Here is a 24,040-nt window from a genome sequence, read left to right on the forward strand (position 1 = left end):
GGAAATATTTTTGCAAGTCAACAGAGCTTTTATTACACCAAGGTTTAGGAATTCAGAGGGGTCTCTGGCAGGGGCATAATGAGGCAGCCCTGGGCAAACTGTAACCCTGGGCAAAACCTGAGTTGGATGCCCCCCCCCCATGGGCGGCCACTCCACCACGACCAAAATTTTTTTGCACCAGGACATTGGTGCCTGCAGGGGGTGCCTTTTTAGACTTATCAGCACCAAAATTTCGGCATATCATCAGGAGACTGTTCTTATGCAACTCTCCAAGTTTGGTGAGGTTTGGTTCAAGGAGTCCAAAGTTATGGACTCCAAAGGGGGTGCCCCTATCCCCCATTGTTTCCAATGGGAGCTAATAAGAGATGGGGGCTACAGTTTTGAGGGTCCATAACTTCGGCCTCCCTGAACCAAACTGCACCAAACCTGGGGGGTATCATTAGAGCAGTCTTCTGATGAGACCCTGACAGTTTTGAGACTGTGCCTTCAGAAATGTCCCCCCCCCCCCAGCCTGCAACCCCCATGGACAACAATACAGAAAACTCAATGCAGAACAAAGATTCTTGGGCAAATTTCTGGGATGTTCCTGCAGGGAGCGCATTTTTGGATGTATCGGCACCAAAATTTCAGGGTATCATCTGGAAACTGTCCTTATGGTACCCCCAAAGTTTGGTGCAGTTTGGTTTAGGGGGTCTTTGCTAAGGAGATGGGGGCTACCCTTTGAGGGTACATAACTTTGGACCCCCTAAACCAAACTGCACCAAACTTTGGGGGTACCATAAGGACAGTTTCCAGATGATACTTTAGTTGCTTTAGTAACCCCTTCTCAGCACTCAGAAAAAAATTAGTAACCATTTCTAGAGAAGTGGTGAGAACTGGTTGGATCCCATCTCTGGTCTCTGGTCCTTACAGTGATATGGTGCTGTGCAGGCAGAACAGTGCCTTTTGGGAAGCGGTAGATTGACACTGGGTATCCTCCAACCCATTGCTGGATGATGTAGCCACTGAGGTCTGCCTCTTTGTTCAACAAATTGTTGAGGATTCGGACAAATTGGCCCCTACGATGTATGCTGATGATCTTTAGAGAGCCTGTGATGGTAGAATCCCTGGAGAAAGAAAGAGTGAGGAGGGGGGGAATGCTACAGAGATTATTTGTTTAGAAGCCTTTAATACAAATTGACTCTACAGAGGTGCACATGATTGAAGTTCAGCCATAATTCCTTAAACATAAGGGAGAAATTTAATAGCAACCACAGGTGGTTGTTAATGTATAGTTCTTTCTGCTAAAGAAATACAGTTTAACCTTGCTGCTTCAGTTTTGTTCAAAGTTGGTATACATCAGCAAGTGTACCTATTAAACAAGGACAGTTAATTTGTACTTAACACAGAAAGAGAACTGAAGCAGAATATAAAGTAAAGGGGATAGGGAAAAGGTAGAGATTTGGGGGTGGGTTACAGGTTCCTTTGAAATGAGTGAGGGTTAGAACTAACTATGGGAAGTACATATAATGTGATTGAGAGATGAGTGTACACAAACCACTGAACTACTAGCTTAACACACACACAGTATTGGTGGTGGGGAGAGTGAAATTCTGTAGAAGTCGGCAGGATTATTTGGCAAGGAGCTCAAGTCAGCAATCAAAGTCACTCAAATTCAGGCTCATTTCACCAGCGAGGCTTAGTTTTACTAGACAGGTACTGACACTGAAACAAGGTGAATTGCATTTATCCACCTAAAGAAGTACAGTTTGATGTAGCTGCTCCAGATTTAGGTTCAAAATTGGTATATTGCAGTCAGGCAAGGGTCGTGAGTATGTACTAAGTACCCAGAATAAGGATGCGGTAATCTGAAAGGGGATGTTAATAAAATTAGGCATGGTGAGATTTTGGAGAGAAGTATTACAATGGGAAACACTTATTTCTACTCGTAGTATATTTTATTATCCTTTTAGTATGACTGAATATTTGCAATATTTAAAGTGGCCTTTGGCAATTTCCTAGTAAACATTTGGTCTAAGAATGGGCAAAGTCTCATCATCACATCTATTCGAGACTGTGTTTACTCAACTTCATTGGATGAAGGACATGTTCCAGGAGAAAGCAAAAGAAAATAAAACAAGTCAACTGGGAAAGTTAAGAACCAAATAGAAAAAAGATTTGAAGGAGGTGTGGAAGAAGGTGATTAAGAACATTGATTAAAACAGATGTGAGAGGAGGTATGAGCTGTTAAAGTGACTTTCTTCTGGGATTTGAACAGATTAAATACTGAGGTCTGGATGGAAAATATACTAAGGGATTGTTTGCAAGATGCTGGCTGTGCTGCAGAGTGTGTGTGTGTGTGTGTGTGTGTGTGTGTGTGTGTGTGTGTGTGTGTGTGTGTGTGTGTGTGTGTGTGTGTGAGAGAGAGAGAGAGAGAGAGAGAGAGAGAGAGAGAGAGTCATGTTTTAGGAGATGTCTGTAAATCCCATTAAACAGCAATAGGCTGTTGCCTTGAGAAAGTTCCTACTGCTCTCAGAGTTATAAGTTTATCATGTTAAAAAGGCAGTGGCAGGTTGTGCTCAGCTGACATCTGTATGACCAGATGGCTGATGTTTTTAAGAATCTGGTTACCTAGATAACAGTACATCAACTAAGAGTGAGAATTCAGCAAAGCCCAAAAAATCCTGGAATATAAAGGACAATAATTTAAGGGATCTGAAAAGCAGATTATGAATAATGCCATTTTTGTGGCATTTTTAGGCCACTTCGGCTTCACTTTCATAACAAAAAAAAGACGAGGAGAACCCCTCTGTCCCCCTCCCCCTCATTTACCTGCTGATGAGCCAGGCCCAGCATTCAGTCTGATGTCACTGCCTCCAAAGTCCACATGGGCTCAGAGACGGCAGGTGGTGCAGGGCTGAATGCTGGGCTTGGCCAAATTCAGCATTCAGCTCTGTGCTGCCACCTCTGAACTCCACGTGGGTCTTAGAGGTGGTGGGTGGCTCACAGTTGAAAGTTCAGCTCTGCCTTGCCTCCCATCTCCCACCTCCGAGATCCATGTGGAGTTTGGAGACAGCTTGGAAGTTTTCAGATTTCAGGCTTAACAGCCCAAACAAAATTTTAATTTCTGAAAGAAAGCTGGAACCCTCCTCCACATAACAGTAAGGAGTTTCAGCTTTTTCAGGATTTTTCAAAAATGTCTGGGTTTATTAAACCTGGACCCCAAAAATACAAAAACAAATTGTGCACATCTCTAGTCGCAACACCATTTTATTGCCAGGCCTTTTAATGGGACACAGACGGCAGGAATCTTTTTTAGAAGTTGGGGGGGAGGGGTTAGCTGGGGTTTTGTTTTGGTGGTTTTAAATCATGGTGTTTTTAATTGTGCTTTGTAAGCAGCCTTGAACCACAAGGAAAGATGGGACATAAATATTTTAAAAGAAAGACCCACAAAAACACAGATAGATACTGTTCCTGGCTGGATGTTTTTCAAGATTCTTTTCAAGATTCTTAACTGTTATCTGGGCAGTTTAAAACTTGACAGGTAAGTGCCCATTGTAGCCTGGAATTTCAGGTTCGACTGCATCCCTGACTGCCTCCTTAATGTTGATCCATAAAGGTTAGTCTGGTAGGCTGAAAAGGTTCTTTGTGAAAAGGTCACCCAGAGGGGAAAAAATCCACCTGCAAAAAGGCTGGACAACTGGGAAAGAATACAGAAAACAGCATCCAAAAGTTGAATGAAGGACTGCTTTGATAGGGAATCACTGTTTGTCTTGCACTATCTAAGATAATTTAAAGTCCAACTAGTAAAGAAAAAAGGCAACCCTGCCACACATTTGGTCTGTCTCCTAAACCTCTATTTCTCTTGCCCACCAACAAGTGTGCTTGATTTGTTGCTTCTTGCTGACTCTTTCTGCCAGGGATGATACTCTAAAGCCATACTAATACAATTTACTCCCAACAATACTACTGCACTTTTTATGTTCTTAAAATTTAAGATAACATAAGATATGGAATGCTGATAGCCACATTTCTAGGTGGTTCATGCTTCCCGTGCATGCAAGGGCCCATTTTGAATTAGGATTCAGGTGAGTGGAACCTTAGACCCCTTGCCTGCACCATTTTCCTAACCTGAAATAGGCCTGGGGAGTTGCTGTTTGCCCCACTGGGTCTGCATGTGGGTTGATTTAATTAGCAAGTCCCACCTCCGCACATATCTTGAACGCAGTCTGAATCAATCAGCCCACTCCCCCACCGCACCCCCATCCATGTCTGGGAAACCCACTATTTCTAGAACACCTCTATGGCCTGGCTCAGGCCCGTTCTGTACATGCAAAATAATGCACTTTCAATCCACTTTCAGTGCACTTTGCAGGTGGATTTTACTGTGCGGAATAGCAAAATCCACTTGCAAACAATTGTGAAAGTGGATTGAAAATGCATTATTCTGCATGTGTGGAAGGGGCCTCAGAGATGTATTTGGGGGAAAGGCAAAATGTAGATATGCCCACTCAGAAATGACAGAAGTATTGCTCCCCATAGGATTGACATCTCAAAATTCTTCCATGCTGTTCCACTTACCTTTTGTATTCTTCTTTGAGGGGGATGGGCATCCATGCTGTTTTCTCAATTGAGGGCCGTCCAAGACTAATATTAGACTGAACATTGTTCCAGTAATCCGCAGGATAACTCAAGTCAACTGCTTAAGAAAGTTGAAACACAACATCCCCCACAGAACAGATTAACCCTTACCAATAAAAACTGTTTTGGGGAAATCCTGTGGTTAAGGACTAGACATCATACAAGGATGCTATTAGTTTCTCTATAAAATCAGTTGTCTATACTTATGGATTGCTTTTTCATATCTTTTCTATCCTTTAGCTAAAAAGTATCTGTTGTTTGTGTTTCACATGTGAACTGCTGCTTAGCTACTGACCTGTGATGATGTGATGTGGAATATTAAAAGAACAGAACAATGACAACATGTGTATCTTTTTGAAGGAAGTGAAAGACAGTGGCATAGCTACAATGAGGCGGGGTGGGGATAGGTGCCCTGGACAGATACCATTGGGGTCATGTGGGGGGGAGAGAGAAAATCGCCCCACCCCTCCTCTTTCCCCCCTCTCCCCACCCCGCCAGGCCCGGCAGAGGCTGCTGCCGGGCCAGCATTGCCTGGCCAGGCCTAGCGGAGGCCACTGCACATGCCCCTGCCTGCCCCTACCCCGCTAGGCCCTGCTGCTGGCTAAGTGGGGCACAGGGGGTAGCACAGGAGGGCAGGGTGGCGTGGGGGTCCATGCGGGGAGCAGAAAACTCGGAGTCTGCCTCGGGCTCCATTTTCACTAGTGACACCCCTTATGAATAATGCAAGCTGCTTCCACATGGGAGTGATTCCCCACTGTGGACTCAGTGCTGCTGCAAATGCAGAGGCATTCACAGTGGTAGTGGAATATCTACGCTGGATGACTCTCATTCCTTTGCATCTACAATTCCCCATCCTGCCTGAAGGCTTTTTTGCAGGGTTTTGGATTTTTTTTTGGTGGGGTTTTGGGTTTTTTAAAAAGATAATAGATATATCAATTTGGTGCTATAGCAATATACCTGCTAGCAAAGTGTAAAAAGTGGCAAAAAGCTCTCTAGCAGAGTGGGACTAGAAGGCATGAGAGCATGAGAAGGGAAAATGGAACCAGACGTGGTTGTGCAGACATCTGCACTTCCCCATCCACACTGAAGAGAATCCCAATTTGACTGATGTTTTTAGAAGCACCAAATCAAAGTAGGTTCCAGAATATTGGAACAAAGGAAAGGAAACCATAGGAGATGATGAAAGAACAGCAGGATGAAGATAGCATCATGTGGATGCTGTGGTCAGGGATTTGAAAATGAAAGATATCTTTAAGGAAATATGAAAGCCATGTATTGTTTATGCTAATAAAAATAAACACACCACGCCTAAGGCAGAATTATATACAAATGTTTATTTAGTGCAATGACAGATTTATTACAAAAAATTAATGCTGAATAAAGTGTGTGTTATCTTGTGCAGCTGTGTTGATTGTATTTCTGTGAGTGGATGGTAAGGGTTTATTTAAGCGCACATAGACTCTTCACTGCCATTTCATAGCATTAGGGTGGGTTTCTGTACTTATTCATGTGTATGCATTAGCCTTTTTCTTAAACAAAACCTTTTTTCCAATACATTCCAGGTTTTAAAGAAAAGAAATACCCCATCTGAAAAACAGAAATACCCCATTACAGTTTGAGACCTGGGGTGGATAAAATCATGCAAGTGAGGGTTGATGCAGTCTTAGCTGTGAAATAACTCATGGACAGAATAGGCATGGTGGAACTGGCAGGAAACATGGGAATCACAGAGTTAAGAGCTGCAAGGCAGGCAAATAGTGGGAGGTGAAGTAGGAGAGATCCCGAGGGTAAGCAGGGTCAGGTTGAGACCCCGGGCCTTTCCCCATTTACCTTAAGCCCCGCGCTACCCTCCTCAAGTAGTGCGGGGTCCTCCGGCACTCCCCACGACAGGGGCAGCGACAGCGCAGCCGCCCCGACGCTGCCGCTGTCGCGCCCCCTCAGCACGCGGCATCCCTGGCGCTCTTGTAAAGGGCACCTTTTGATGACCCCGCGCAGAGCGCAGGGTCGTGGGGACGCCCAGGCGCGCCAGGGATGCCGCGCGCTGAGAGCAGCGTGCGGCATAGGGGGGATCCTGGAGAGTGGGGAAAGGCTCACAGACTGGATTGAGAAGCCAGGTGCTAAGGAAAGAATGGGTGGATAAGTCTGAGATCTGAGAGACACAAGGAAGGGAGAAGGAGGTACAGAGCTGAAGAAATACTAGTGAAGAGGGAAGTTGCGGGGGCGGGGGGGGGATCCACACGGATTCTAGGGATTGAAAAAGCTGCTGATAGTGATAGGCAAAACGGTTCTAGTCTAGAAGTAATAGGATGATTGTGGACCAGGGAGCCATGAGATCAGGGAAGCAGCAGTTGCAGGTCACATATTGATTTGAAATGATCAGCAAAGATGAAGATGCAACCACAAATTTTCTTTTATTGAAAATTAGTCTTTTCTCATAATTGTATGTTTAGTTCACCATAGGGGTTGCATTTCATGGAAGATTAGACTTTTTTCATGAGACTTTTCTGAATAAAACCAGCTTGCACACAAAAGGTACAAGTGTTTTTGAGAGAACTGCAAACTAAAAATCAACCCTTAAGATCTTTGTTCTCTAAAGAAATTAGTATTGGGGGGGAAGGTACATTTTTCAGTCTGAGCATATATTATAAAGAGATCCTTTTCAGCTGGAAACAGCAAGGATTGAACCTTGGACTTCACCATGTAAAGTCACCCTTTGGCCCCTGGGCAAAAGCCCCTCCCCCACACAGTTGCCAGCCTCCAGGTGGAGGCTGGAGAGACCCTGGAATTACAGTTGATTTCCATACTACAGAGATTTCCAACCCTAGCAGAGGGAGAGGAAGGAGAGGGAAGGGAGGGAGGGAGTGGTGGCATGCAAGGGAAGAGGAGAGAGGGAGGGGAGAGAGGGAGGGGTGACCCAGCATCTGGACATGGCCCACCCACCCTAGCTGGGGGAGGGAAGGGGTGGCATGCAAGACAAGGGGAGGTAGTGAGGGGTGGCATGCAAGGGAGGGAGTAAGGGGTGGCATGCAAGAGAGGGGAGGGGGCCTGGCATCAGGACATGGCCCACCCACCCTAGCTGGGGGAGGGGAGGGGTGGCATGCAAGAGAAGGGGAGGGAGTGAGGGGTGGCATGCAAGGGAAGGAAGTAAGGGGTTGCATGCAAGGGAGGGGGAAAGGGATCTGTATTTTCCAGATATATTTGGATACCCAGGCAGAATCTGGGATTTTCTGGGTTATCAGGAAATGGGTCTTGAAAAATCCCAAAAATAATTGGAAATAACCAGGAGCCAGAATTTCCAGGATCTCAGGACTATTTTTTCTTTTATTTGTGTGTGTGTGTGTGTGTGTGTGTGTGTGTGTGTGTGTGTGTGTGTGTGTGTGTGTGTGTGTGTGTGTGTGTGTGTGTGTGTGTGTGTGTGTGTGTCTATCTTGGAATTGGTTTTGTTGGTCTTACAGCATTGTGTTCTTTGCACAAGTTACTTTGCATCAGGTTTCTGGTTACATCGGATTCTCTAATTCAATATTAACTTTGATTATCATGTTCTACATAACCAAAGATTCTCAGTTTATTGAATTTGCAATATCGTTCCTTGTAAAATCAATTTGGCCTGCATTACAGTAAAAAAAGCATAAACTTGGATGGAAAAAATTGTTTTTATTTGTTTTTTTAATGTTTTCAGTTCCTTTTTTCTGGTATTCGAATTTAATTAGTACTTAAAATGCTTACACAAAGCAAAGGAAAAAATAAAAAAACTATTAAAAAGTACACTTAATATAAGGACTACCGATTTCATCTACATCCAGTGTGAAAAAATTAATACCACTTGCTTTTTAACCAAATACTTAAAATTCCAACTTAATAACCACTAGTGACAAATAAAATACTTTTCTCTGTTAAGGTTAAAGTAAATAAAGATTTTAATAACCATTATATTAGGCATTCCATGCTAAAAATATGGGCTAAATTTAAACCTAGATTATGTCTAAGAATACTGGGGTGGTTGTTACCACAACAACCACTATTTAGATTACTTTTGAAGAGAAATGGATGGCATATGGAGATATCCTCAACACCTCACACAGGGAAGGTAAAATGGAATCACAAGAACAACTACTGTCAGAAGGTATTTCTTGTGACTGGTTCCTTTATTTACAATTATCTGAGAGATTTAAGTTAGATAAAAGACTATATTTTTGAAAATAGACTGAATTTCAAATGGAATCATGTACAAATGATGAACATGTTATTTTAAAAATATTCAAACTATTGTTGAGATATGAAATGGAAGGAGAAGAAGTGAAAGAGTACATGATAAAATGGGACACTTACTTTGGGTAAAATATACAAATAGATCAATGGGAGAATATGTGGTCACAGGGGCATACATTTACAATGAGCTCCAATCTAAAAGAGAACCTTTATAAAATGATGAATCATTGGTACATGACACAAACAGCCTCAATCAAATGGGGGGGGGGGGGCACCTGGCTGCAGCGCTACAGACGTGCCACCCAGAAGGGCTTTCCGGTGCTGTGAGAAGCCAAAAAGGCAACCTCCCCCACAAAAAAAACCTGCCATCAGAAAGTCCTCCATAGGAGTTCTGTGAATTTACACTACAGAAAAGGTAGCACAAGTTCATGAGTCAGGTGCCAGAATGTCTGACAGCAAAGCAGAGATGAAAGCTGACTTTTGTTGGCTCCTCCCAGGCCACGCCCCCAGACCAGCCCTGTGATGTTGGTGGCAGTGGTGAGGGCACAGGGATGTTGGTGCAGCATCCAGCACCACGTTCCTCTGGTGGATTCGATGCCAGGGATTCAACTGGGGACCTTCTGCATGTCAACCAGAAGTTCTGCCACTAAGCCACAGTCCCTCCCCTTCTTCTTCCCAGCATGTGGAGAACAGCAGCCAGATACCTGCTAGCCCGTGAAATCAATAATGCATCCTTCACAAGATGCAGAGAAGACTCTTGATCACAGTCTAAAGATCCCCTTCCCTCACTTCATGAAGAGATCTGTTGCGATATTTTAATTGGGCTTAATAAAAGGTATGACATGGCCTCTGTTTTTGAATTGCATTGGAACTGTATTTTCTCTCAACAACTCTTCTAGCATAGATGGGACAATTCAAGGATTTCTCTGGATTACTCTAGGGGTGGCTGTATGCCTAAATTACACACGTGACTCTTTGCTCCATCAGCCAATGCAACATCTTTTTGTAAAGAGGAGTTTCAACTTACAGCCTCGCTGTTCGAGTTTCTCCATCAGAGACGGGAGGCTGGAAGAACATTCTGTTCCGGTATCAGTCACAGTTGAAATTAAATCTGATCTCTGAGAGGTGAGGATAGTCCACGAAGATGGTTCAGACTGACTATCCTTCGTTTTTGAGCTGTCAAGGGTAAAGTAGTTCTGAATGGATTCTTTGAGCTACTTTCTTTTCCCCTTCCTAAAAAGTCACATTAATTCTCCTATGCTTGTATGCGGTGAGGGAGAGCTCAGATCCTAACCTCTTCAAAAAGACATGAGAAGAATGTTGCTCCTTACTAGCAATTTCTCAGATTCTATCTGAGGATATCAATTTCAGGTTATTGACTGTCACGTACAAAGCCCTTCATGGTTCTGGTCCAGCATAACAGCAGGATTGCCTCTCTCCCTGTGCTCTACCACAGCAGCTTAACTCATTTGAGCAGGGCCTTCTGCAAGTAGGCAAAATCAATTTCTTCCAATAAATGGCAGTTCTCTTGCTGTGGCCTCCACCTTATAGAATGGCCTGCCTGTTGAGATTAGGAAAGCTCCATCTCTCCTGTATTCCACAAACGCAACAGGGCAGTACTGTAGTGAAATGACCCAGAAAGATGCTTTGGCAAAGGGATAGGGACTGTGGACTATATTACTGTATTCTGTCTGTTGTTGCTCCTGCTATGTTACATTTAAATGTACTGTCGAAGGCTTTCATGCCAGAGTCAAATGGCTGTTGTGGGTTTTCCGAGATGTGTGGCTATGGTCTGGTGGTTTTAGCTCCTAATGTTTCACTTGCATCAGATTTTTTTTTCTCCATGGCCTGGTTCCAATTTCTGGAGTTAACTATTAAAGCATGGCATAAAAAAACGTCTAAGGTGTTATAAATACTAAGGCCACAACATGTCACCCAAAGAAAATGGAAACTCTGCAACTGGATTGTGCAACAGTTAAGTTCTATGATCAAAATGCAGCTGTTTTTACTTTTGTTACATAAAAGTATCTTATCAAAATGAGCAGTTGCTGGACTAGATGAACCACTGATTTAACCCAGCAGCATTTCCTTATGTACAATCATGCAAATTAAGAATTAGAAGGGGAGAGGGGAAGTCTGCAGTTCTGACAAGTGAATGTGTGCACAGTGGCAAGAAGGAGAACAACCTCAGCAGACCAATTTTGGGAATGCTTGTATCTTTTGACAATGCTCATGAAAAAACCTAGCAACAGAGTAATAGACAGGAACACCCATGATGGGATTCAGTACAGACTGTGGCGCTGGCCATGATTATAAGTAACAGTTCGCTCAAAGTTCTTCGTCTACCAGGGCATTAGATGATCTGAGCTTCTTTCCTTTGCCTGTTTGCTTTCCTCTCATCCTAAAAACTTCCCATGAAGGACATGGTCTGTGTGTTCTGCCTTGAAAGTAACAATCCAAACCTACCATATTGAGCAACAGGCCATAGCAATGAAAAGAATTACTTGTGAGTAAGTATTGCAGTCTGACTTTGCAAGTGGAGGATAATATTTCTTGTAACCTTTGTTCACACACTGCAAGAAAAGATGTATTTTTCCCAAGGCAAAATCCCATACTAAAATCATAATCTGGGACATTAGATGGGGTAGGGCGAGGACTGTACCCAGTGCCTTCTAAAACGGAGGCTTGTGGGAAATAATCCAAGCCTCATACATGGACAGAAGAACATCAGCACTGAGAAGAAAAGTGCTGTTTCGGTGTCTGAAATGATCTGATCCTTCCAAGATAGTAATACTGGTCAGTGCAAATGTAATCCGAGTGCAAATGTAACCCCAGGACTAGGTACAATTTTAGTAATATCAGTTTGTCCTGCACCTCATTTACTGGGTCACTGACTTTGATGGAGAGATTGCTCTTACTCTCCTATTTGACCTGCACACTTAATCAACACATAGACCATGACCTCCTTTCCTCCTCCTTCACATCACTAGCCAAACCCAAAGCTGGATTGCTAGGGAGTGATGATGTCACTAACCCTAACCAGCAAGAAAGGCTCAGTTCAAGTTGCTCATAGGCTGCCCTGCAACTTTTTAAAAAAGAATCTTAGTAATTTGAAATCCCAAACTTGCTACAGGCCAGATGATCTCATTTGCTAAAGGAATGCTATATTTTGCAAGTTAATCCAATAATGGAGGTTGACTTTCAATTTTTTAAATAAAAACTTATTGCTGTATTCAATTCTGATTTCATGTTTAGGTAGACTTTGAAAAATCTGTATGCATATCTATTTTTTGCCAACCTAGAAAACAATGACTGTGACGCAGTGAAAAAAAAGGAAGTCAGAATTAACACTCTATGCATCAAAACTGCTCCATCTGTAAAAAAAACTAGCTCGACCATATTTTTTTTAGCATCTATGTCTCATGCTCTACCAACTGAGCTGCCCTCCAATGTTTTTCAATGTAGAATCTCCTGAAAAAAGCTGCTGCATTCCCTCCTGCCACTCTTTCATTCTGGCCCCATAAAGCTCAGGATTTACATTTACCTTTCGAATGAATTCTGCCCAGGGATGGCACGCCTGCCTTCTTTTATTTCAGAAGACTCTGTAGTACTCAATACTTTCTCATCTGTACCTTCATCAGAAAATATGGTACTGTTAAACTAAAACAGAAAAAGGTAATGCAACTGCTGGGCAGTGTGCAGACAGCCATATGTCAAAGTCCATGCTCCTTCCACAAAAGGTACAGTGAAATCCATGGAAAAGCAAGGGATCTTCAGAGGCCCCAACACCATGCAGACCTAACACATATCCCCTTTAGGGCCCTGACTCCTCTTTCAAAAAAAGAGGATTGTCTTGTCCGTAGGCTGGCCAATAGTGAAAAACTGTCTCGAGACCGACCACTGACAAAAACAATGGCCAAAGGTGAACAACAAAAAGGAACATGGAGAACAAGATAACTCTGAAGGTGAACTGGGAAATGTCCACAGCAGATTATAATAGGTCCCCACCCCGCTCCTCCAGACTCCTCTGCATAAGAGGTTTCTTCACTCTGAGTAAAGGAATCTTGTTTAAACCCGAACTTCCAGTGTTTACTAGAGAAAAGCTTTTGGTCTCTATTGGGGTTAAAGGCAGGATATAAAACAAGTAACTCCATAACAATGCCTGATTGCAGCAGCTCATTGGTGTCAGGATGGGGAACTTGCCTTATAAAGTTCGAAGCAGGGTAAATTAAGATCTTGCCAGCTCAATAGGTAAGTAGGTAAAGTAAACAACAAAATGGTAATCTGGGAAATAGTAACTTCTAGCAAAGCTTTCTTCAGTCATGCTCTGGAGGGAATCCCGCAAGTACGTTGAAGATTCTTGCTGCTAATATGCTAGAATGCACACCCAGTTTTCCAGGATTGTCAGGCAAATTTGCATGGTGTGAGTAAAGAAGGATGTAAGGTTCCATCACATTTCCCTTGTGGAAATGACACCTTCCTTACTGCAGTCTAGAATACAGTTACTCTGGGGAGCATAGGCACATGAACCTAGGAACATTCAGGATAACTGAAAAATTGAACAATTTACTGAGGGCCTACACTACATATTACATTTCCCCAGGGGCCATTTTGGGAGAGAAAATGTATGGGGGAAGATATAAGCATTCATTTTGTGTACCACAGTTCTGATCCAAATTGTGGCCTGCACATCTGTGACCTGAGTTGCCAATGGGAAATCTGAAGTGCACCTCTGAATGACAGGCCCCCAAGTCTTACCATGATCTTTCAGAGAGGCTTTGCTCAATATGGGTTTGCCACCAGGTAGACAGGACAGTGCCTTCCACTGGCACCATTTTTGCTGGCTTTTAAAAATTATTAGTAGCTATATCATTATTGCTAGTAGCAATATCATTATAAATGCCAGTTATATCATTACACTGATTTTTTTAAAAGACAAAAAGCCCACCCTCTCTAGAAACAAGTTTGAAATGGTTGGTGTGAAGGGAAATGGAGGAAAGAACAGGGAATCCCCTTGTGTAGATGTTCCATTACTCCCAGAGGAGTCTCTGCATTTGCAATACCAATAATCGCACAACGGGGAATAATCTCTGTATGGAAGTTACCTAATCAAGAGCAGGTAACGCTATTAGACTGTTATGATATGCTTAATGCCAATTTAAATGACAGCTGTTGCTCCAGCAGCTTAGTAAGTGATGCTAGACAGCCGGGTTTGTGTCATCTGTTACGAAGGGTTGAGGGAGAGGTTTGAAAGGTCGATTTTCTAGGCCTCACACTTCCCTGGTTTGTACAAGAAGCCTCATCTTCACAAGACTGACCTTATGAAAAGCATCCACAAAGCTGGTGTGCTTGGGGATTCTTCGTAGCTTCAGATCACTCTTATCACACATTAGTTTAGTTCCTGTCTCAGTCCAGAGCTACACAAAGAAACACAAAAGTGACACATCATTAGGGCTCATTGGTTTATTACATTTGTATTCAGGCTTCCTACACAAGATGTTCAGAACGCCATACAAAGGACTCCCAGGCAGAGTGGCACTGATGAAAACACATCATATATCCTCTCAGAGGATATGAAATTGCCATTTCTTGCCCTGGACAGAACCACACACGGATGCTCTTTCATGACCTTCACCAAGTGAAATGGATTGGGAAAGAGGCAATAAAAAATCTGGGAACAGAAGTTCCCACTAACCTTTATAATCAATTGTACTTGTTTAAAATGTTGAATTTGGTTTTAACTCTTTTTGAAAGTAGCTTTGGCCTTATTGGAATCAACTAATATTTTGACAATCAAATTGAGACACTAAAGTGATGTTTAAAGCTGAAGTGCCCCAAATCTCCATAATAAGCCCATCATCCAAACAAGGGGAAGTGAACATCCTTAAGTTCTAAGGTGGGTGACTGCAACAGCAACACACCTGGTGAAGACTCTTAAGGGCCATTGCATGGCTAAACAGTAGGGCTGAGTACTGGAAAAAGTTCCATCCCATAATGAAAGTGCAGATAGCTCTGGTGTGCAACATAAATACGAGCATAAAAACAAGCATCTTTATGATCTAAGACAGCACACCAAGTGTTTATTGTGAAGAACTCTCTAATGGATGACAGGGAAACCATCCCTGGGAAACCATTCAACTTTTGAAGATCCGATATGAGTCTTTCATCCTTTTTATTAACCAAGAAAAACCTCGAATTAAACAAAATTAGTGAGAACTTCCAAGGACTCTCTCTCAACAGCCCTTTTTTGTAAAAGCTGTTGCAACTGACCACGTGATTTAGGTATAGTTCAGCTCTGCTGTTTAGGAGTGAATCTTTGGTGGAACTGCAGTGAAGAGATTTGGCTGTCTGATGATTTCCATTCAGAGTAAATTGCCTCTGGTGGCCAAAACAGAGACAAGCCCTCAAAGTCCTCTATTTTACATCATGTGTCTAGTGGTAAAATCATGGTACACAGCCAAGAATGTCTACTACAGTAGACCATTCCAGATACCATGGATCTAGAACAGGGGTCGGCAACCCGTGGCTCCGGAGCGGCATGCGGCTCTTTCGTCCTCGTACTGCGGCTCCACAGCCATGACGCCAACGATGGCAAGTTCCACTTGGGACGTGGAGAGCATGCCTCCTTTCCCGCCCCTCCTTCCTTCCTCCCTCCAGCGTCCTTTCCTCTCCTTCCCTCGTCTGGAGCCTGGGAAGGAGAGGAAAGGACGTCGGAGGGAGGGAGGAAGGAGGTGGCGGGGAAGGAGGCGCACTCGCTGTGTCCCAAGTGCAATTTGCCATCATTGGCATTGCTGCCGCTGTCTATCAAGCCCGCTTGGCTGAAGGCAGGGCTTGGGGAGGCTGGGCCAAATGGCTTTTTGGGTGCTACAGGTTGCCGCCCTGATCAAGAATGAAGCATCCACTGCATGTCTCCATGCATTAATTTCTTGCTTTGAAAGTCTGAATACCTCACCCACAGACTCTGGGATGGGCAACATATTCTAACTTGATATTTCATACTCTTTTACTCTACTGGACAAAACAAAAAAAATGACAAATACTGTTCAAGTGGATCAGAGGTAAGCAAAAAAGCTTCTTTCCCAGGTGAAGTAAGAAAGGAACTAAAGGAAGAGGGTTGTGATCCTCTAGAGCATTTGATGGTTTGGACAGAAAAACCATTGTATTTGCTCCAGAGCTAGAGACTTCTATTTCACAGCCAGCCTTGGTGTGTACAGTCTCAATGTGGGGCAGCATTTCATGTCCCTCACTTGGTGAAGGACATGAAAGAACTCTGCAGCAGAACCGCAAATGTTTTATATAAAAGACTCAAGAAGATTGTGCTGATTTCTTTTACTTAGAGTTATTTCAGTCCCCCCCCCCCCTTCACTTATTTTTATTTTATTTATCTATCCTTTCTCTAAGGAGCTCATGGGGGGGGGCATTCTTGTTTCCCCCTTCTCCATTTTATTCTCACCATCAAGCCATGAAACAGCTTGGACACTTTTAAAATGTCTTTGTTGACCCTGATCCTTAAAGTAATGAATGATATATTATCAAAATAAAATATGACTAATATATGAACGATATCCACCCATCCATAAGTATTCAGTCTAAGCTACAGTTCTGCTGAGAGGGCAGGGAAAGGGTACCACTGGATGAAACATTTTGTTAGCTGTGAGTGCCCCCTAATGGTTAGATATTGAAATTAGTCTTTGGTCTTCTGTTAGATTAAAAAAAATCATGTAATAGTTTTTATTGGGCCAACCCAAATTACATAAAACATTGTGAAAGCTTTCAGGTTCTACAGAATGCACTTCATTCCACAAAGAAGAAACAAAAAATGAAAGATCATTGCTGGGATATGAGTTTTTTTTAACAAGATGACCTCCATTGTTTGTTTCTTATACTCAGAATGCAAATGTTGTAATCTGACACCTATGACAATCAAACTGCGAAACAGCAGCACTCAGCCTCAAGGGCTGGCATGGCAGGGTCTTAAAATATGGATCCAGAAAATTAATGTTCCTTTTTTTCTTTTTTTGGTAGAGCGACAAGCTTGGTAGACAAGGGAATGCTGTGACATTGCAAACCTTGATTTTAGTAAAACTTTTGACAAGGTGCCCCATAATATTCTTGCAGATGAGCTAGTGAATGTGGACTAGACAATGCTACTAGTAGGTGGATTTCTAATTGGTTGACTGACCAAACTCAAAGGGTGCTCATCAATGGCTCATCTTCATCCTGGAGAGAAGTGACTAGTGGAGTGCAACAGGGTTCTCTCCTGGACCCAGTGCTATTCAATAGTTTTATCAACCACTTGGATGGTGGAATAGAGGGCATGCTAACCTGTGCAAAGACATCACTTCTAGTGTAATGTGAAAGCATCAGCATTGCACTGGGGGAACACGGTAGCACTTGCCCTAAACCTCTATGGTTTCCACAGAGTTTTGGATAGAGTGAAAGGCTGATAGGTATGGCGAGGTTCCTGCAACTTCAAAGAGAATTGGCCAAGGAGTCTTTGTTTCAGGGCATGTTTGGCATTATTACCCACTGCCCTGTTTGTAGCAGGTAACACCAATCAGGTGGCTTTTTGCTTGTGTCTGAGAGGTGTGTGTGAAATTTTGTGGGTTGTCTATTGCATGTGTGCTTTAATTTTTTAATATATTTTAATTTTTATTTTCAATCTTATCAATAGATTGATATATTAATTTATCGATCTTTAAATAGATCGATATATTGACATTAAAAGTCTTGAATACGGCATCTGTACACTTTGCCCAAACACTGATTGTCTTTTAAGGCGGGAAGTGAAGGGGGAGTTATAGCAGTGTGCAAACTGCAAAACCACTAAAGGACAAGGGAACTGCCGTTTGCTAAGCTCCCCAGGTACATGACCCTCTGTCTCCCAACGTGCTGCAAACGCAAGCGTGAAAACCAACAGGCTTTTCCTGGTGTGGTCTGGAATCACTGATTGCTTGTGGATAAAGCTACAAGGCTGGAGATGTCTGTTTGTTGATCAAATGCAAAGGGGGTGTTTGAACTGATTGACTAGTCTTATTATTTTTACCGGTTTTAGTGTTAGTACCAATTTATCTGTGGTGATTTCAATTTTATTTTATTTTAAAAAACCAAAGATATGCAGGATATGCAAGAGCAAGGGGGTTATGGGCAATAGAAGTGATATGGCAGGACAAGAAGTGGGAAGTAGTCAGCAACAGAGAAGAGGGTGAGGGGGAAGCATGCAAAACAGCACGAGGGAGCGGGGGGGCGGGGAAGACTAGACGGGCTGGCTGAAGGCAAAGAGGTCTGGGGTAAAGCTGCGGCAAATCTGTCCTGTTCTGGCAATGAAGCAAAATTTCAATCATGCTATACCTGGATTTGCTTGCTGCAGAGGAGTGGGAAATGAAAGCAGGGCTAGAGGAAATACGTCCATACAGGAAATCTTGCCGCAGTGGACATTTGCCTCCACCATGCAGCAAACACCTTGTGTAATTAACCGTTGAGTGTCACACTGTCACCATTATGCTTGTCTGTGTCCAGCAACAAACAATATTCAAAGCAATCAAATTATAAGGATTCTGTTGCTTCATCAATGTACCTCCTCCCATGGCCCACAGCAATGCATACCATTTCCCAGTCTGTTTGTCTTCAAAAGGCGGCAGTGTTCTGCAACTCTAATTCATAAATACTTTGGCTGGGTTAAAGGAAAAAACACTTTGCTACACTTTCCTATAGACGCCTCAGTGTTGCTATGGCATCAATGCAGCAGAAGAACCGGGTTTGATTCCCAGCTATACTTTTTGAGCTGTGGAGGCTTATCTGGGGAATTCAGATTAGCTTGTGCACTCCAACACACACCAGCTGGGTGACCTTGGGCTAATCACAGTTCTTCTGAGCTCTCTCAGCCCCACCCACCTCACAGGGTGTTTGTTGTGAGGTAGGAAGGGAAAGGAGTTTGTAAGCCCCTTTGAGTCTCCAGTAGGAGAGAAAGGGGGGATATAAATCCAAACTCTTCTTCCTCTTCTTCAGAGGGGCAACAGGGGTTCCAGATGGCAGCTGTCCCCGCATTTTCCCTGCCTCAGTCCGCATGAAAACATTTCCTCATACAACATTATTTTCCAAGTTTTTTTAAAGCAATGAACAAACCAATATACCATTATATTGATACACTAATTGCTGGATTTTAAAAAAAAAACTCAAAAAAGCCACCTGGTGGTAGGAATGAATGGCTACCATGGGGACAGGGCACTATGGATGGGAAAATCAAGATTTCCTGCTCACACAGGTCAGCTCATATTTCCTGTGATCACTCCCAAAATATTGCAGCAAAGCAGGCTTGTGAAAGACTGTAGAAAATTTGAGTCAGATCCTGGTGGTGGTCAGACATACTATGGTGCTGTGGGAAAGCAAGGAAACAAACCCCAACCGTTCTGAACCCCAAGTAAATTGTTCTTGTAGCCACCGTTAGTATCTGTTTGGACACCTTGTACTTTACTTGTCCTGGTTGCCTTCTGAGAAGTGCTTTCCATATACAACTCAGACATAAAAGTCTTTGCATATATAACTCAGACATGAAGTCCAAATGAGGTGCAGCCCTCTTGGTACAGGACGTTTTCTTCTTTTTAGCTACAGCATAGGTAGATCCCACAGATACCATGTGTAGTTTTCCCAAAAGTAATGAGGCTCAGACCAGTTCCAGGGTTCTCTCTGACCTCCCTGCCAATTTTCTTTTGTCCCACCAGGGTCCCAGTACTTGAATGAGACATGGATCTGAATTAAATTTGTTTACATGTTCCAGACACACTTCAGAACAGGCCTGCTTTAACACAGATAGCACCTGCCTAAAATAGAAAATCTAGTTCTTTTGATTAAAATCAATGGGAGTTTTGCCAGTGGCCAACTTCATTAGGCATAGAATCTAGGTATGTTTACTTGCTTTCCTGGCTCCTGCCTGGAGCCATCTCTCCATAAATAAAATAATGTAGAGTTATTTATGGGATTTTTATCGGTATATATCAGATCTCTAACAGAACAATCCTAAGCACAGCTGCACCCTTCTGCACACACTGAATTTGATTAACTTAGAAGGGTATAACTTAGGATCAGCTGCATTAGTAGCCAGTGGGAATAATAATCCTTTTCTCAGGTTGAGTTACTTTCACTAAGTACTGGGCAGGGACAATTTGCCTCTAAGTGTTTAAAAATAATTGTCACGAGTGCCTTTAATTTCAGGACACATATGTACACTTCATTGTTGTTTTAGGAAAATAAAAACTCATGCAATTATTCTTGTAGAAATGCTATCTGCACAGCCAGTTCTTCTAGATTTTGTCCTAACCTGATATTCTGGAAACATCTGTGGCAAGGCACAGGTGAGAGAGTGATTTGATTCAGGCATCATGTTACCCACTTGCAAAAACATGCTTTCATGACTGAGACTATCCTGCAAGCTTTACATCATCCACCCATCCCACCTTCCATAAAGGCATTCCCTCTGTTGTTTTGGATATAACCAAGATAAACTTTACACCCTCCACTTCTGATTATATTTACCATAATGGCATCTGAAGGAGAGACAGAAAGTGTACGGGTGTGGGAAGGGGAGGGAATACCTGCATGAGAGGGGAGGGAAAGGAGGGAATGAACCTGCAGTGCGCTCCCAACTGCTAAGCCATGATTTAATAACTGGACAGCCATATGGTTGCACTGTGCCAGCAAGTGAGAGAAGACAGCAAACAAGCACAGAACAGAGAAGGGAAGGGAAGGTAATGACTGGCACTAAATTATAAAACTGCTAAAAGAAAAAAAATTCTTGTACAATGAATGAACAGATCTGAATTAATTTACTGATTGTAAATGTGAGCACGTTGCAAGTGTGCCTAGGTTTTTAAAATCAAATGTGTGTCAGTTGTGTAATAAAAGGCATTAATGCCTATAATATTTGAATTTAAGTCTAAGGAGAGACCATCAGGTCAGTTCACACTCCAAAGCTGAAAGTGAGATAGCTTCAAGACATGTTCAAGAGGTATCATATTAAATACCAAATCATTTGCACAAGTCAGTGTCCATTTGACTTCTCAATAGTGAACTGTGCTCTGGTGTTTAAAGTGATCAAGCTGGCCTTTGCTGTTTGAAATGTTGATCTTGATTGACTCCAGTAGTACCACAAGCACTACTGGAAACAGAAGGGGAGATACTGCAGTAGCTACCCCTCAGCTGCTGGGCAAAAAAATGCACTGTTCAATGTTCAAAGGCACAGAGGTCCTCTCTATCCTACAAACGTCCTGCTCAGTGACGTAAAATGTGAGATTTGCGCACACCCCCCCCCCCCCGGTGACTGCTGTGATGCTGGAATCCACCCACAAACAGCATCACTTTCAATGGTGTTTTAGGGAGCCCAGATTATCCTTTTAAATCCACTTTAAAGGGAGAATCTGAGGTCCCCAGATAAAACAATATTGAAAGTGGTTCTATTTTGGGGTGGATTATCCCTCACCCTGAAACAACATCACTTTCAATGTTTAAACTGGGGACCTCAGATTCTCCCTTTAAATCCATGCCTAAGGGAGTGGATTTAAAAAGAGAATCTGGGAAAATTTGGGGGGTGCCTGCTGTCAGAGGTACAATTGTTAAGCTAGCAGCACCAAACTTTCAGGGTATCTTTGGAAGACTCTCCTGATGATACCACCCAGGTTTGGTGAAGTTTGGTTCAGGGGGTCCAAAATTATGGACTCTCAAAGATGTAGCCCCCATCTCCTATTAGCTTCCATTGGAAACAATGGGGAATGGAGGCACCCGCTTTGGAAGTCCATAACTTTGTACCCCCTGGACCAACCTTCACCAAACTGGGGTGGTACCAGCAGCAGACTATTCTGATGACACCACCTAGGTTTAGTGAAGTTTGATTCAAGGGGTCCAAAGATATGGACTCCCAAAGGGTGTGCCCCATCCCCCATAGTTTCCAATGAGAGCTAATAGGAGATAGGGGCTACACCTTTGAGGGTCCAAACCTGGGTGGTATCATCAAGAGAGTCTCTTAAAGATACCTTGAAAGTTTGCTGCTGCTAACTTAACAATTGCACCCCTGACAGCAGGCACCTCCCAAATTTCCCCAGATTCTCCTTTTAAAGGGAGAATCTGAGGTCCCCAGTTTAAACATTGAAAGGGATGCTGTTTCAGGGTGGGGGATAATCCACCCCAAAACAGCATCACTTTTAATGTTTTAACTGGGGACCCCAGATTCTCCCTTTAAGATGAATTTAAAAGAAGAATCTGGGCTCCCTAGTTTAAACACCATTGAAATTGATGCTGTTTGAGGGTGGATTCCAGCATCACTTTTTGGCCAAACCGGAATATTTCCCTTGCTCAACCCAGGATATTTGGACTGTGCAGAAACAACTATGTCAAATTTGCAATGTTACTAGGGATGGAAATGAAGCACAAAAATCTAGAAAGTATGCTGAGTAGGTCAAAATGTATTGTCGAAGGCTTTCTATTCATGAAATCAACTGGGTGCCATTTCACTGGGGTTAATCAGGAGTGGAGTCCCAAAATGTCCCAGTTTTCTTTTCTTTTCTGGTTACTTGGAGCGCATAGCTAGGGAGATGTGCACTTTGGGCCGAATGTTACTAGGCATATGAGGTGGCAGTGTCTCGTTTTTTATTTGTGTAGTTTCAAAACACTTTTTAAAAGAGAGGTATTTTTCCCTGCACTAAAGCGACACTGGATATAACAAGAACGAAAAGTGCCTGCACAGACAGGACACCGCAACCAAAACATTAAGAGGCAGGAGCAAGAAGTAAGTTAGGGTGAGGCAGTCAATGGCCATGTTCTCAACCTCACCAATTTACAGCCATTTCCCACAGTTGGAGCAGGTGTTATTGGCCCTCGCTCCTGTGCAGGTAGGTAGGTGGCCAGAGCGTCTCATATACTCCTGCCTTCCGCGAGATTGGTCTCATCATGGGGGTTGTGCTGCCTCCTTTTCTGTGTCCTCACTGAAATATCCCACTGTTTTTCCAACTGCATCAGCTGCACTCCAGTCCAGGCCTTGCTCTCTGGAGCATCATGGCCCTCGCTCTCACATATGTCGTGCAGCACATGCTTCCAGGACCGGGTTGACAATGTAGGGCATCACCTGGAGCCTCATAAGAAGGCAACACCACCTAGCCTTCAGTCTCCCAAATGCCCACTTTACCACGATCCTTGCCCGGGAAAGCCTGTAATTGAAGTTACACTCCCTCGCATCATGCATCATAAGCCACTTCCTCATGGGAAACACACTATCAGCCACAACTAGCAGGGGAACAACGACCCCCTCCATGGTCAGTGTCAGATTCCCTGGAATAAACACACCCCTCTCCATGGTGTGGGTGAAGTGGCATTCCCTGAAGATATGGGCATCATGGTTCCTGCCTGGGTGTCCAATCTCTGCTTCAAAGAACCCTCCCTTGTGGTTGTAGACCACCATCAGGACAATGGAGGCAAAGTTTTTCACATACTTCCCCGGCACATTGGAAGGATTCCTGATGGAAATATGGGATTCATCCATAGCTCCCACCATGACCTGTTGAAAGAGGCGTAAGAAAGCATCACTCCACAGAACAAAAAGTGCCACGTGGGAAGGGGGCTCGACACAGGGGCTATGAAGAGGGGCAGCCATGAACTCATACACGAGATTACTGACACCAAGAATATAAAGCGAGAAGGGGCTTGATACATGCAGTTTCTGCACACAGGGACCACCCCAGCTGGACACAAGAATCCACATACCTGTTCCATGTTATCCATGAAACGGACCACCCTCTTGAAGAGCGTGACTCTCACAGCCAGGATGAATTCATGCACGGTTTCTGCTACAGTTTCCAAACTGCTGCTTCACCTCATGGAAACTGTTCTGGCTGACCAGATACCAGATAGCCAGGCTGACTATCATCTCCACCAGGAATGTAGCCCGCATGTTTGTGTTCTGGTGCTGCAGATGGGGTCTAAGGCTGTCCACGATACTCATGAAGGTCTTCCTGGCCATGTGGATGTTTCTCAGTCATTCCTTGTCATCCCAACAAGCCATGACACAGTGGTGCCACCACTCCCTGCTCCTGTGTGGATAAACCCAGTAACGATGGCACGCGGGGGGGGGGGGGTCGTCAGGGCAAACTATGCCTGCCTGCAATGTCTCCTCAGTGCATCAGACTGAAGAGATGCCCAGGCCATATCTTCCTGGTAGCGGGCACAC

At 43.5% G+C, this 24,040-nt stretch overlaps 1 protein-coding gene across 1 annotated transcript in view; it reads right to left on the reverse strand.

The window, feature by feature from the left end:
• The window catches only part of LMNTD2 (lamin tail domain containing 2), a gene marked incomplete at its 5' end in the record, with an annotated part of 59,569 nt that overhangs the window by 16,400 nt on the left and 19,129 nt on the right, over positions 1–24,040 (reverse strand). Inside the window, 5 exons of the mRNA XM_048484563.1 lie at positions 911–1,106; positions 4,561–4,678; positions 9,857–10,005; positions 12,374–12,489; positions 14,148–14,246. Of these exons, the coding sequence (XP_048340520.1) occupies positions 911–1,106; positions 4,561–4,678; positions 9,857–10,005; positions 12,374–12,489; positions 14,148–14,246 (678 nt within the window). The remainder of the gene's footprint in view (positions 1–910; positions 1,107–4,560; positions 4,679–9,856; positions 10,006–12,373; positions 12,490–14,147; positions 14,247–24,040) is intronic.

Source organism: Sphaerodactylus townsendi, linkage group LG02 (assembly GCF_021028975.2).
Source record: "Sphaerodactylus townsendi isolate TG3544 linkage group LG02, MPM_Stown_v2.3, whole genome shotgun sequence".
Classification (NCBI taxonomy): domain Eukaryota; kingdom Metazoa; phylum Chordata; class Lepidosauria; order Squamata; family Sphaerodactylidae; genus Sphaerodactylus; species Sphaerodactylus townsendi.